General features: G+C 45.6%; 6 protein-coding genes across 6 annotated transcripts; 2 read left to right on the top strand and 4 right to left on the bottom strand.

The window, feature by feature from the left end:
- Window positions 1–958: 958 nt before the first annotated feature.
- On the top strand, window positions 959–5709 carry EDB82DRAFT_553252 (LysM domain protein; the record flags this gene model as incomplete). Its single annotated transcript, XM_065609605.1, has 12 exons — window positions 959–1561; window positions 1624–1732; window positions 1775–1850; window positions 1900–1983; window positions 2064–2241; window positions 2313–2363; window positions 2476–2601; window positions 2666–3056; window positions 3092–3439; window positions 3496–4554; window positions 4632–5321; window positions 5358–5709. 12 exons carry the CDS (start codon window positions 959–961, stop codon window positions 5597–5599), a joined length of 3957 nt encoding a protein of 1318 aa, XP_065466146.1. The 3' UTR covers window positions 5600–5709.
- A 71-nt stretch (window positions 5710–5780) lies between these two features.
- On the bottom strand, window positions 5781–6616 carry EDB82DRAFT_454986 (uncharacterized protein; the record flags this gene model as incomplete). Its single annotated transcript, XM_025724999.2, has 1 exon — window positions 5781–6616. The coding sequence occupies exon 1, from the start codon at window positions 6588–6590 to the stop codon at window positions 5781–5783; it is 810 nt and encodes a 269-aa protein (XP_025587218.1). The 5' UTR covers window positions 6591–6616.
- A 1373-nt stretch (window positions 6617–7989) lies between these two features.
- Window positions 7990–9506, top strand: EDB82DRAFT_565836 (uncharacterized protein). Its single transcript, XM_065609811.1, has 2 exons — window positions 7990–8370; window positions 8431–9506. The coding sequence occupies exons 1-2, from the start codon at window positions 8050–8052 to the stop codon at window positions 9457–9459; spliced, it is 1350 nt and encodes a 449-aa protein (XP_065466147.1). The 5' UTR covers window positions 7990–8049; the 3' UTR covers window positions 9460–9506.
- A 1856-nt stretch (window positions 9507–11362) lies between these two features.
- On the bottom strand, window positions 11363–11707 carry EDB82DRAFT_473384 (uncharacterized protein; the record flags this gene model as incomplete). Its single annotated transcript, XM_065607995.1, has 1 exon — window positions 11363–11707. One exon carries the CDS (start codon window positions 11705–11707, stop codon window positions 11363–11365), a length of 345 nt encoding a protein of 114 aa, XP_065466148.1.
- Window positions 11708–12457: 750 nt separating this feature from the next.
- Window positions 12458–12865, bottom strand: EDB82DRAFT_439150 (uncharacterized protein; the record flags this gene model as incomplete). Its single annotated transcript, XM_065607784.1, has 1 exon — window positions 12458–12865. A coding segment is annotated over one exon (408 nt), but the record flags the coding sequence as incomplete, so codon positions are not given.
- A 459-nt stretch (window positions 12866–13324) lies between these two features.
- On the bottom strand, window positions 13325–13988 carry EDB82DRAFT_439151 (uncharacterized protein; the record flags this gene model as incomplete). The annotated part of the gene is made up of 1 exon (XM_025735597.2): window positions 13325–13988. The coding sequence occupies one exon, from the start codon at window positions 13986–13988 to the stop codon at window positions 13350–13352; it is 639 nt and encodes a 212-aa protein (XP_025587215.2). The 3' UTR covers window positions 13325–13349.
- Window positions 13989–14863: the final 875 nt, after the last annotated feature.

Consider the following 14863-nt stretch of genomic DNA (forward strand, 5'->3'; position numbering starts at 1 on the left):
CGCCGAAGTGGTGAAGTGAAGGATGAATGGAACAAGTGAAAAAGCACGGTATGAAGAGCGGAATATCCGTAAGCGATGAAGAACTATCCCACTTGGGCTCACCAGTGCCTGTGCTCGGGTCCCCGATATACAAGGTGATATGAGTATTTCACCAATGCGTTTAGCTTATTGTAGCAAACGGCCTTGGCAGGACATCGAGTCATAGCTTCACGAAGAAAGCATCAGATCAGGCAGCCGTTGTCTAATTATGTTGAGCGGGTTCATTATTAGCTTCAGTTGTAAGATCCACAAACTAAGGAAATGAACAGTAAGTCGAAAACACGACCCCGGCGATTATCCACTATCACACGTTACTGAACGTTGGTCGTAGTTGGGAAATTAAATAAAAAAGATACCTGTGATAGAAAAATCGCGACCCAATAAACACGTTGATACTGCTGGGAGTATTGGCTAAAAGCCTACGGTACCATCCGCTACCCGAATGTGGATTGAATAAGATGGTTATCTACCCACTAGGATGATCAGGACCCTGAAGACCCTTGGAAGACCCAGACCTTGATTCACCCCGATCCTGGTAAGGCTGTTGGTTCACCTTTGAAAAGTTGTTGGTTCCATTAGCCAGGCAAATGAAGTATTAATCAACTCGTGTCAGGTTGAACGCACGCCGCTAATGCAAAGTCATGAAGGGTTCAAAAGTTCTAGACCGCTAAGAATCGCGTCTGAGAAACAATAAGACCACTTCAACGGGCCAGAGATAATTGCCGAAGGAATATCGCTTCGTGGTCGTCCAGAAATTACACGTCGATCCTCAACGTGGGCGGTACCGTGTGGCCAGCTCTTTTCCATCGATATTATTCAAGCCTTCGACCATTTGACCAAGCAAGCGAAGCTGTATACTCACCACTGTGTTCTACTGGGAATCTATCAAACCTTCAGTATGGATTCAGGTGTGTTTAGCATGTATCGAATGCTTTGTGGCCTCTTGGTCTTTTGCCCTCTTGTCCTTGGCCATACCGGCCATCATCACCTTCACAAACGTCATCATCAACATTCCCACCACCATGATGGTATGGAAGCTCGAAGTGACATTTCCATCAGCGATGCGGAATCCGCTGTTGAGAAAGCTCTTGCTGCGCTGGCTGAGATCAACAAGGCCCGTGTCGATCATCCCTCTTTCAACAAATACGAGATGGTAGAGGACTCTGACTTGTCGCTTGCTGGTCCATTGGACTATTCTTCCAATTCGACCAAGGCAAAACGAGACACCGGAGCCGCACCATATGTCATTCCCTCGGAACTCCAAGATGCGGCCCGTACTCTCGCCGAGTCTAAGCCCCAGAAGCCATCAGGAGACCATGCTCAAGTCGCTGCGAGGATTAAAGCAAAGTATGATCACAAAAACAACGATACCAATTCTCCAGATCCACTGGATCGCCCTGACGGCCGTTTGGGTGAGTTTGGTCCTGATTCCAAACAAAAAGTCATGGAGAGGGCAGCGGGATACTGGACGGTCGATATGCCACAATTGGGACTCGCTCCATATGCCCCAAAAGGATACAAGGCAAGTGTACCGTTTCATGACAAGAAGTTCAAGGCTCAATCATTCAGCTAACGAGAACGTAGGTGCGGAGAAATGTAAAGGATTTCGGCACAAAGGGTGATGGCAAGACTGACGACACTGCTGCCATCAATCGAGCCATATCAGATGGCCAGAGATGTGGTCCGGAATGCGGTGCCAGCACAAAGGTCCCTGCTGTCATATAATTTCCACCAGGCACATATCTTGTCAGCTCTCCAATCATTCAGTACTACAACACCCAATTCTTAGGAGATGTGAGTCAAGAGCACAAGTTCGATGACTGCATGACTGCTGACATGTTCTTTCTTTAAACCTCATAGTGTGCCAACTATCCTCGCGGCATCCAGTTTTGTCGGGTTGGGTGTCATCACAAGTGACGTCTATATCACTGACGATCAACAATGGTGAGTATATGTTTTATTTACACCGATATCAATTCCCAAGACAATCCAGTTTTGTGCAAGTACTAAATTCAATTTCTTAGGTATCTCAACACCGCCAACTTTCTGCGCAGCATTCGGAACTTCAAGATGGATATTCGCCTTACGAATCCGACTGCATACGTCTGTGCTATTCACTGGCAGGTTGCTCAGGCAACATCTCTAGAGAACATCGAGTTCTATATGTTATACAACTCTGAGGTTCCGAGTAATACTCAGCAGGTAGGTTCTCTATTTAATATGGGTGGACAACGCCAAATCCAGATTGACTTACCTTTTTTTGCTTTGTCTAGGGCATATACATGGAAAATGGGTCCGGCGGCTTTATGGCGGATTTGACCTTCGTCGGAGGTAATTTTGGGTAAGTGAGCTTCATCGATGCGGCGAGTCTATGACAACAGTATTCGTGGTGGCCAGATGTCTAATGGAAACAGTGCCTATTTCGGAAAGCAGCAGTTCACTACAAGCCATTTGGTATTTGTCAATTGTAACACAGCTGTTCAGGTGCACTGGGACTGGGCATGGACTATGCACGACTACGTTATTGAGAGCTGCGGGAGCGGTTTGGTTGTCGTGGGTGGCGTTAGTATCTTCAATCCTATCCCAAATAGCCCTTGGCTCTGTTGCTAACCCTTTGTTCTGCCAGGCCGGTGGACTGGAATCGAGTGGTCAGAGTGTTGGATCGCTCATCTTGGTGGATTCCATTATCGCCAATACCCCCAAGGGTATCGTCAGCTCGCTAGTCGGCGAAAACTCGACATCGTTTCTATTACAAAACGTTGGCTTCTTCAACGTCAAGCAGTCCGTTACCGATGCGACCAAGAATAAGGTGCTCGTCGCGGGAGGTAATGAAGTCGTCCTTAAGAGCTGGGGCTTCGGTCAGATCAAAAATGCTACTTCAGACACTGGCTTCTTTGTCAACGGAGATAACATTCCTGCTATGAACCGTTCCAAGTCGCTTCTAGGATCTCAGTACGATAAGCTACAACCGAACCTTTTTTCGCGACGTCGACCCAAGTACTATGATGAACCCAAGAGTAATGTTATGAACGTCAAGCACTTGGGGCTAAAGGCGACGGTGTCACAGACGATACCATTGTGCTGAACTCAATTCTCTCTGGAGCAGCAAATACCTCATCTATTGTGTATTTCCCATACGGCGTCTACATCGTTACAGATACTCTTCGAGTCCCAATCGGATCACGCATCATTGGTCAGGCGTGGTCACAGATTATGGGAAAAGGCTCTAACTTCCAAAACGAGCTCAAGCCAAGGGCAGTCGTGCAAGTTGGAAGACGCGGTGACGTCGGCATTATTGAGATACAGGACATTATGTTCACAGTCAATGGAGCTACAGCTGGAGCGGTTGTAGTCGAATGGAATGCCAGGGAAGCCACACAAGGCTCAGTGGGTCTATGGGGTACGTTCACACTATCAGTGCTCAAAGCTTTTGCTAACCCTATCCTTCTTCTCTAGACTCTCACATCCGCGTTGGCGGTGCTGCAGGCTCTGACTTGCAGTACACCAACTGCCCCAAGTTATTTGGCTCCGTCAATCCCAAGTGCAAAGCGGCATCGACACTTTTCCACCTTACACCTGGCTCAAGCGCTTATCTGGAGAATGCGTGGAACTGGGTTGCTGATCATGACCTTGATAGAAAAAACAGAGATCAGGTCGATGTCTATGTCGCCCGAGGCATGTTGATCGAAAGCGATCTAGCCTACCTTTGGGGTACAGCTTCAGAGCACTGTTTCTTTTATCAGTATCAGCTTTCCAACGCCAGTAACATTCTCATGGGCATGATACAGACTGAGACACCTTATTATCAGCCAACTCCCCAAGCACCTAAGCTCTTTGAAGCAAGCGTTGGTCTCTTCGCCAACGATCCTACTTTCAAGGAATGCAAGGACGACCGCTGCCGCATGTCGTTGGCGGTCCGCATTCTGGATTCTACTGCCGTCTACATCCTAGGAACTGGTCTGTATAGCTGGTTCTATAACTACAAACAAGACTGTGTCAAAACACAAAACTGCCAGACGAAAGGATTCGAGGTTGAGGAGAGCTATGATCTCTGGGTCTATAACCTATGCACCAAAGCCATTATTGAAATGGTGTCTCCTCTAAATAGCACTCCTACATATGCTCGCGATAACGTCAATGGCTTTCTGTCGTCTATTCTTGCATGGCTACAAGGTTCGAAGGAGGTAGCAGGGAAAAGAGCGTTTCCAGGTTTCCTCATCTACCAGCCCGATGATGTTATTGAGTTTGATGTTCCGGAAAACTGCCAGACAGCCCTTACACAACGTGTCTTGTGTGACTGGGACGTGTCGGACTTCACCCAACCAAAGTATCGAGGGTCACTCGAAAGCAAAAGTAAGACCGACTTGATATGTGATGCAGGCTGTGGGGAGAGTTTGCGTAGCTGGTTCAATACCGTGGAGCTGGCCTGTCGGGGATACACACTTGGTGGCGCTGTTCCCATGCTCTGGGCTGGTTATATGTGGGCAGGTTACAAGGAAACATGCCTGGAGGATAGTTCTGGACAATAATGCAATGGTATGGCATCCCTGATATATCTACGTTTTGCCTCTCACTAACAAGGTATGTCACAGATGTTATCAGCAAGTTTACAAGCGTCTCTGACTACACGAAAATGCCGCGAGAAGAGATGTGCGAGACATGCTACGTTAAACGGCTTGCGATGATGCAAGCTTCTCCGTATTCAATCTACGACGACTATTACGAGAGACAACTTCAGTATATTTATACCAAATGCGGCCTTAAAGGCAACACGACAGTACCAAACTCATTGACGCCTGAGCTAGAGGACAACTCTCTTGACTGTGTCACGGATGAGTGGTACACGACTAGCACCGGCGAAACTTGTGACTCGATTGGACTCAAGCGCGGCGTATCATCAGCTTCTCTCTTCATTGTGAATCAATACCGCCTGCCCAACTGCAGCGCAGATGCAGTGATTGAGCCCGGTACCAAGCTCTGCATGCCTGCACAGTGCGACCGTGTTCATCAGCTGCGAACTGAGGAGGATTGCCATCTACTTGAATCTAATGCGACCAACGAACTGCTTGAGGGGGATGTACAGCTTTATAACCCGTGGGTCGGTTACAATTGCATCAAGCTGCAGGAATTCACTGCCGCATATGGGAACATTATATGCTTCGGCCCTGAATTCGAACAGAACAATACCTCATCCGACAGCACCGATACTACCACGCCTCAGCCATTCAACCCATACACCTACGACAAGATTGCCCCTCCTACGGGTGCGAAGGTACCCCAAGGTACAACGGAACGCTGCGGCCGGTGGTATGTTGCAGGCAAGGAAGACTCGTGCGCTCATATTTGTGCTGTTTCAAGTATAGATATCGATTTGTTGTTCATGGTCAATACCGGACTGGGCACCGACGCAGCGGCATGCTCAGCGAAACTCGTGGCTGGCAACGCGTACTGTGTAGGGCCGAACCATGACTGGAAGGATCCTTATCCCCAAAGAACTTCAGTTTCTACAACAATTTACATTACAGACGGTTATGTCTGGCCTGCTGAGACAGGTGAATGAGGTTAGAGATGGAATGCTTGGTTCGACGTTGTGTCTTTTTTTCCACGACGAGTATTAGAGTCTATAGAAGAGTCAACAGAATTAGCCACACGATTATATCACGAGACTTAGAACAGGCAACATATCTGCTTTACACATACATCGGCTGCGGAAAAGCGAAATGCATGATAGACCTCTAAAACTAGGGAAGCGGTGGCCACTCCATTTCCTCAAATCCTAATGACGGCGGGTCGCCAAAGTAAAGAACTCCTGGATATTCGCGATCTTTCCTGTGTGTCAACACATGGCTTCGTATCATGTTCCGCGTGAACCAATATTTTATCAAATCGTCAGCTCCACGCACACGTACATGAATCGCCTCGTCAGGACTCGCCTCCACGTCGACCATCTTGACCCAATATGAGGAGCTGTAAACATCATAGCCGTGAGGAAAGCCTTTAGGCGCAGTAGCAAGCTGAGAGAGCGTCTCGGCATCGAGCATGATGCACGCAACGTATCTTGTATTCCCAACGTCCGACCTGCCCCCCTTGGATGCAATCCAGGTCTTGAAATATTCGCGCACCGCAGCGAAAGAGGCGTTGTCCAGACTCTGATCCTCCACAACGTCATTCTCATAGCAGCGTAAAAATTCCTCGTTTGGGCGCGTGTCAACCTCGACAGGAACATCCTTATATCGGAAGTCCGTTTCTTTACCCTGGGTAATTCGGAACTTGAGACCCTCGACTTCGTCTTCAACCCAGTGCTGGGCGATATTGTTTATAATCTCAAGAGCATGCTCGAAGTTCTGGTGCGATCCAGGGCCGTAAGCGGTGCGTATAATAGCGAAGCCCCATTTCTTAGGTTTGTGGCCGTGTGTGAGAGTTAACGTTGTGTCTAGTCGGTGGATAACGCTACGCTTGCATCGAGGATCTCCTTCAAAGCGAGCTATTCGGAAGACGTCATCATAGATCCAGGAAGGATCGTCCTCCTCATCGATCACTGGTTGGGCCATGGTATATGGAAGTATTAGATATTGATATTTCCACAATGGTCAAAAAAAGAGGACAAGGACACGTTGAGAAAACGTCAATAAACCAGGCCAGTATGTATCCACTCCTGATTAGATAAGGGTAAAATTCGGTAAAGAGATCTGGCTCGCCAAAGCGTCATTAATTAGCTGAGGTTGCCCTAACGTCAGTTACCACACGACTGGCCACCCCTATAAACCAGCCACTTTTTTACATCTATGGGAATGAAAGGCTATATGTGACGGTTGTGGTTCCCAAGGGATAAACTAGTCCGTACTAGGTTTATGTTGGCAGATGCGTAGGGCGTTGTGATACTGAGCGTAGCGAAGTGTTACGTCTCTTAATAGTGAATAGAGCAGGTAAGGCGTATTCAGGTAAAGATGTTTTATTAATAGCTGGTTAGCTAGGTTCTATCTAATGCTTAAAGAGTATAGCTATTTATACTAATCTAGGGGTATAAGGCAATAGGTATTATTATTATACCAGTCTTAGACCGAGATATAAAGTTATCGGTCCTAGACCGATGTGAAGTTATTCAGTCCTTGTCTAATTGGCCAGAGTTCAGGGACTAAGATTTAAGCTTTCGGTCCTGTCATAATTGGTGTAAAGTGATTATAAAAGTGAGTCATGTTAAAGTGGAAAAGTGAGAAAGTGGGGTATGTATGACCTGGTCGTAATACGGCTGCGCAAGCTCTTGCTTTTTGACATTATAGGTCACTCCAGATGCGGAAAGGCAAGGTTTTCGTATATATAAATCCCTTTATTTTGCAGAAACTTTATTTCTTAGCTCAGGACTTCGGGTTACTTATTAACCCCTAGCGCATATTACTGCATATTACTTAGAAATAACTGATTACGCTGTAACTATTCCTAAAGGCATAACTCCCGGAATAGGAACTGTATCGGAATAGGAACTATATCGGAATAGGAACTATATCGGAATAGGAACTGCAGATCTACTAGTGTTTTGTCTTGCGTTATTTACTTTACATAGATTGCATAAAGAAATTCTCCGTAAAATAAAATACATATATTTATTAATAAAAGTTAAAGTTATATATTTTTATTAATGAGTATTTTAGGTAATATATAAGTTTATTTGCATATAAAAAACTAACTAAAAATATTCAATACTAAAATAAAGTACTATTCATAAAGTAATATTAAGAACTTACTACTTAATATTTTATTTTAAAAAGCTTATAAAATACATAATACTTAGATATGCTAATTATATATAACTCATTAGTATTTATTTATGCCAGATTCAGGTCATGTGATTAGATAGAGTTCCGGAGTATATGTGCTATATGAGTATATATCCTATTCGGAACTTCCGAATTTCTTCCCTAGCACTACATATTTAATCCGGCATGCGTGGCATCTAGTTCTATTTAACAATTACGACTCACTTATAAACTGTACCTTTATCAATCTATTAAAATGCAGGAAAACAACAGCTTTATCATTGAAGATGTCAACCTTTTCGATGGCTATAAATTTGTAGCTGATGGGTATATTGTTGTTCGGCGTGGGCTCATCGCCGCAGTTGGCTGTACAAACCGAGATGTGCCGTCTGAACAGGACTTCCCCCGCTTCTCTCGTCCAGGACATACACTTATTCCAGGACTAATTGATGCCCATATCCACGCCATGCCTATCCCAGGTGATATTCACGACTGTGTTGAGCAATCGCTAAGGTTCGGCGTCACAACGGTTTGCGACATGCATAGCGAGGTGGAAGACATCGAACAACTCAAAAAGGTTTTCTCCGTCTCCTTTTGATATTAATCGTGAAAGAAGGAAAATTAACAGAACACGCAGTCGACAAGTGATTCACAGAATAAGGATAAATACGCCGATTATAAGTTCTCCGGAATTGGAGCTATTATCGACGGAGGATGGCCAATTCCTGTGATGAAGAAGGGATTCTCGTCTCATCCACACTGTGATCAACTGGTCCACAACATAGTCTCGAAATGGCCTTTATTGAAATCTCCAGCCGACGCCGAACCTTTCGTGCAATTACAAGTCAACAAGCATGGCGCATCGTATATCAAGTTGTTCCATGAGCTGGGGGATAGCCTGGGTATGAACGACCTTCCGCGACCCTCGATGGACATACAGAAGGCTGTGGTAGAGGCCGCTCACAATGCAGGAGTCATCGCTGTTGGCCACGCTTTGAGCTACGCTGGCGCAAAGGACCTCCTCGACGCTGGAGTCGACGGCCTTACCCATTGTTTCCTCGACAAGCCGCCGAGCGATGACTTCATTGACATCATGCTAACACGCAATATCCATTGTAACCCTACTTTGGTACTGTGTGCATCGCAGACTGTTGAGCGGCAGGAGTGGCAGCGAGAATTTAGAAAAGATCCTCTGGCTGATCGCATGATGTTGCGTAAGTCTGAAGACCAGCCTCTAGGACTAGCGGAAACACAGAAACCTAGAGTTAGGGTTCAAAATGCCTACGAAACAGCCAGAAAGATGTACCAGGCGGGCATTACTTTGGTAGCTGGAAGTGATGCTGGCGGTCAGGAGTTTGGCGTGGCCTATGGCCTCGGTATGCATATTGAGATGTATCTGCTCAAGCATGAGCTTGGAATGACACTCGAAGATGTGCTCAAGGCGGCCACCTCTAATGTGGCCAAACGGTTTGGATTCAGCGATAGGGGCGAAATTGCAGTTGGGAAGAAGGCCGACTTTGTTCTTCTTAAGGGAGATCCTGACTCGGTGCTGTCAGATATACAACAACGCTGTCTCCCAATTGGGGGCGTCTGGAGGGACGGTGTCCTAGCCAATGTCTACGATGAACGGTTTCCTGAGCTTTCATCAAAGAGAGCTAAAGATTAGTGTTTAATTAGTCATCATCAGATTGGTATTAAGAAATATAACTTGACAAGATTACAACTGGAGACTGGCTAAATGATAAAATGAGAAGTAAATCTTTTAAAGAAAATATGTAGAAACTTCTATACAACGTAGACAAAAAGAGGGCATTACAGATGAGCGAATATTATAAAGGTCCCTCCTACACCTCACTTTCCATCTGATCAATTAACCCTTAACCACCTAGTATGCCAAACTAAATAAAGAGGCAATAGTTCTTCTTTCTCTTCAGGCACTCCAAAATAACCCTAAATTAAAGTTCCGACAGATATATAAAGTTGGCCCTATGAAGCTACGGCGCCGATGCAAAGGCATACTCTCTATAAATAATACTATCCCGAAGGAGCGGAAACTATCTGATCTACGGGAACAGATTATAGTTCAGCATGTTCTCCACCTCGATTCGCGAGGACTTTCTCCCCGGTATCATAGTCTTAAAGAAATGCCATCGACTACTTGCTGATCGCGACGCATTACCAGTTGGAAAGCGCTGGGCTATTAATTTCATCAAGCAGCAACTAGACCTCAAGACGCGTTTTCAGCAGAGATATAACTATTGAAGGGCTAGGTATAAAGATCTGACTACAATTAGTAATTAGTTCAGGCCTATATAAAATATAATTATAATATATAATACATAATTAGACAATATTTACAATCTTCATAAGATCGGCTTTATAATAGGTATAATTATTATAGGCGCAGAGAGGTATAAGAAGCCAAATTCAGTGCAGCCGAGAAACCGGGAATAGGTTATAATTATATAGGCAATTAATATAAAAAATTAGGCAAGTAGTTTATTTATTATAATTAGGGAATTGATATACGGGCATGACTCTTACACGGGCATGACTTTTATGAGATATGATTTGCTAGATTTCCGTCGACCTATAGATACATCATCGCAAAGGCGGTAAAGCCAGCTTCCTTAACAGGCAAATATTTCCAACACCCAACTAACCAGATCAATCCAGCCCTCTAGAATAGGTCTGTGCAGGACGTCAAAACAAGATCTAGTTTTAAATATAGCATAAGATCAGTTCTATTACGCCCTAGAGGGCAGCTATTTACATACCTATTCTCTAACTACTATAGAAGGAAGGATCTCTTCGTCGCTATTGTTATTAAGCAGCTCCCATTGACTCCTTCGCCTCTGAATACTGGGTTACATCCTTCATTCGCTAGCACGTACTCCTATAGTTCTTTTAATTCCTAGAATAGATAGCTAGCTATATATCTAGCAGTAGGATAAGGGATTAGCCTGGTTACTAGCCTATTAGCTCGCTTTTAATATTAGCCTGGTAAGTATTAACTTATTCTGACTCCCTAGTGGTCGACCTCGTTTATGGCTTATTGCCTAATTAGTTAGCTTAATGGCTGGCGGGGTATTAGTCTAGGTACTAGGCTGGCTGCTCGCCCCAATAGTTAGCCGCGCTGGAATAGCTTATATAGTATTTTTGGGTCTGCCATGAAGAGCAGTCGCGATCTTAGGGTCGAGGATCCGTCGGTATGGATCTCTAGAGGCTGACTCTTATAGCCGCCACCGTAGATAGACATCCCACTTTTGTTCGCAGTTCACCTAGGTACTCCGAGCTCGAGCCGAGATACTAAGGGGCAGTTAGCACCTTATCCTCTACGCTAGCATAGGTAAAGTCCCGCTCTTGGTCCCTTATCATATCCTGTATCACCTCCACTAGCCGATAGAGGTGGCTCATACCATTAGAAGGTAGCTCTTGACGTTGTTATTGCGTGCTTTTGTGCCAGAGGTAACGCGGATGCCGAAGTTGCGATACTTGCGGATGAAACAGCGTGCCCACTAAGCCTTCACAGGCGTGTAGGTTCCATGGAGATATCGTAGGATAGCCCGCTAATCATCAAACTCCCGACAAAGGTTTACCCACGCCTTCTCGTGAGCCTCTTCAGTCTCGGCGAAGAGGACAAGCTTCCACATTATAAGAACCCCTCGATAGCTATGAGGGATAGCCTCGGCTGCTGGCGCGTGGATGAACTGTCGGTCTCTGGGGCTCAGCTCTGCCTCTGTCTGTGGGGCAGGTGCCTCCCCGTCGCTGCTATCAAGACTACTGCTGCTACTATCGTGGCTGCGGTCCTTAACCCACTTCTGCTTCGACCTCAGCAGGGCGTTGGAATTGATATGGTGGATGCAGAGCTGCTGCTGTACCTTAGAGAACTGATCGTTCAGGGCGGCTTTCATCGAATCGTCGAAGTTAGTGACGATAATGTCTAGTTGTCAGATCGAGTGCTGTTCTGCTAATTGCCGAATGCTTTCGGAAAGGAACTGGAACCTTTCCCGCCTCTCGTTATCGATCAAACCGAAGGCGGTATTGAAGACCGACCCTAGGCAAGTCTGTCCCGTTACCTGGAACAATGGGAGCTTGAAGCGGTTGGTGTTGTATGTATTGTCAAAGCTGATAACCTCGGGAAACCGCTTCCACATCTGAAGACAGTAGGGGAAGGTCTAGACGAGGCCAAGAAGACGTTCCGGGTTGTCGTCCACCCACTTAACGAGATAGGGAATCTCCCTCTCGTCAAAGAGCTTAATAAGTGCTGCTGTAGATGTATATTTATCGAACTTATCGTAGTTAATAAGAGACCTAGCGTTATAGATGTCCCTCTGTGTAAAGACAGACTCGGGATGTTGCTCCCGGACGACAGCCCGTACATCGCGAGCCAGGATTCCAACCCTACGGCTTGTTGATTCAATTGTAGCCCTAATAGCCGTAGTGAGCCTCCTATGGGAGGGATGGGCAGATGTTCCGATGCTGCGCCCGTGGTTGTGCTGGCTGTGTTCGGGGTTTGAGTGCTGTCGTAAAAGCCACTTACCCTCCTCTAACGCCTCTGCAACGACCATCCACTTACAACCACACTTCCTGGATTTACGTTGTCGGATCCCTACGCCTTCAGCAGGCCTAGGTTCTCTGAATCGATCGCATTGGAATGAATATCTGATCTTCCGGCCTTTATATGAGTAGGCATTCCGTCGAACAATACCAAACCCATGATCCTTTGCGAAGGTATTCACCCAGTTAAAGAGAACCTCGGCTGATGGTGCTGCATCGCCTGGGATTGGTGGATTTGGGATAGGGTCTGGGGTAGGCGACGAGGATTGCTGGAGAGGGGAAGATCTGACTATCCGTGGGGGTGATGATGCTTGAGGAGATTGGGTAGATAGCCCTCGAGGCGGAGAGTACGGCGGAGGGGACTCGTAGGCATCTGAGCTGAGTGGTGACCAACCCCATCTCTCTCGCCATTGGCGTACTCGTTCATACGACCGAGTAAGTTGTATAGTCAGTCTCTTCCCCTCCCCGATAACCTCGCGTACTAACTTCAAGGTGGACTTAAACTCGGCCCTCTAGCTATATACCCCGCGTCGTTTGGCAACCGACGAATTATTTTTGGTGGGAAAAGAAACAGCGCTAGCATGACATGGGGCAACCGACGAACTCCATTTTAGCTGCAACACGCAGTCAAATCTATAAAAAAACTTGTAAGTTAGTAAAACCTTAATGGCGGGATGCTGATAGAATGCTCAATCTCTTGATTAAATGCTGTTAGTATAATCAATTGCTAGGTTTAAGTGTAGGCTCTAGAATTGGCGCTCTTGAACTGACAGGGGTTGCCTGTCTAGAGCACCTAATCAGGAGCATAGATTAAAAGTCTTTCTTTATAAGACTCCAGATAAGATTAGGTATATAGATAAGTACTATTAATATTTAGTAGCTAAGGAAGCATATAGAAATTAATATTTATTAACTATATTATATCCTTTATATGTTTATACTAGAAGAAATATAATAAATATTAAGTCTCTATACTAATAATTATTAAGTGCTAGATTAATAAACAATCCGAGGTCCATACCCTGATAAAGGGCTCCAGTTAATTAAGTTAAAGTCACCGACTCCTACAAACTCAAATGCTTCCACAGTACCAGGTGCCTTGCAAGGTGTTTTGAAGGCGAGAGAGGGCTTCTGAGCGGAATCCCAAGTGGCAGCTCCTCCTGCTACAACTGACAGGGTTCCGACATGGTTACCGCGCTGATTTCCGGGAGCCCAGCTGCTGGTAGGACCTGGAGCCGGCTTGTTACTGCTGAACACTTGGATCTTCTTGCTTCCGGCAGGACTCGCTTCAGCAGGGAGGTGGAACTCCAGCTGACACTGTCTGCCCTTAGCGGCAACAGGATAGGTGAAAGTCACAAGGGCTGACTGATCCTTGCCGCCGTTGCCAGTGCTCTTGTAGATCTCGACAAAGTTCGGGGCAGCTGCAATAGCGCCATTATGAACAGAGTACTGCCAGGTGTCTGATGGAGAAAAGTAGGAAGATGATCCTGATGGTGGTGATAGTTTTGGTGTGGTTGTTGATCCTGAGCATTCTGTTGCTGTTACTGTTACTGTTGTTACGTCGCGCGCTTCGAGAGGAGCAGCAACAGCTGAAGTAGCTGTAATAGCTGTGGCGAGGATGGCCTTCAAGAGCATGGTGATGGATATAACCGTTAAGTAGATAGAGGTAGGTGTGGTTGGTATTTAAAACTGAACTGTATGCAGTAGAGGCTGGTTGCTTGTGACTTGTGATGATAGCTTCTAGGATAATCGGGATGAATATCAATGTATTTATATTCCTATCCTTGGTGTAGGAAAGGGCTATGGTTTGGATTAAGTGAGGCTTAGTCGCTGGCTGGGCTGAGAGATGCAAGCCAGTTGGGGCTGAATCTGGGAATGTTAGATCTAACAAGAGTAATAATAGGTCACATAGCCACAGGCGTATACAGCTAAATGTCATTCGTCGGAACAGAAGCTAGTTAACGGTGTGATCAAGGCTGTAGATAATATCCATAGAACAGCAGGCAATGACATTGTGGCGTTACCAGATTGCCTTGTTCTAGCATAAGCTTAAGTCTAGCCTCTCTCAACATGTGTTAGCAGAGTTTCTACGAAATCATTAGCGTGCGCCTCCACGTGAGCTTTGCTAACCAACTCTCCGCTGTCAAACGGAAGATGTAGACCAGCAAGACGCAAGACACTGATAGTACGTATCTCACTTTAACTGTCAGTCTAGTCTAGCCATAATGTGTCTACTGCTGATATACTGCCTTTGCGTTGCGCCTGTATAGAAGCTCAGCCAGCTAGCCTACCTACTTACAAGCCTGTCCCTGCGTCGCATAGCAACCGACGAACTAAATCTGGGGTAACCGACGAACTCTGTTTTAACCACAATAAGCAATTTAATATTTATAAAAACTTGTAAGTTAGTAAGATTTAAGTATAATATGATAATAAAATGATTTTCCTTCTCACAAAATATCATAGATATAATTAATTATTAGATCTAACTGTAGGCGCTAAAATTAGTA

Source organism: Fusarium venenatum, assembly GCF_020744135.1.
Source record: "Fusarium venenatum strain MPI-CAGE-CH-0201 chromosome Unknown EDB82scaffold_1, whole genome shotgun sequence".
Classification (NCBI taxonomy): Eukaryota; Fungi; Ascomycota; class Sordariomycetes; order Hypocreales; family Nectriaceae; genus Fusarium; species Fusarium venenatum.

What these genes read in the sequence shown, in the direction of transcription:
- EDB82DRAFT_565836 (XM_065609811.1), top strand. Translation starts at nt 8,050, where the DNA reads ATGCAGGAAAACAACAGCTTTATCATTGAAGATGTCAACCTTTTCGAT. An exon ending in ACATCGAACAACTCAAAAAG is followed by an intron (nt 8,371 to 8,430) that starts GTTTTCTCCGTC and finishes CAGAACACGCAG; the next exon opens with TCGACAAGTGATTCACAGAA.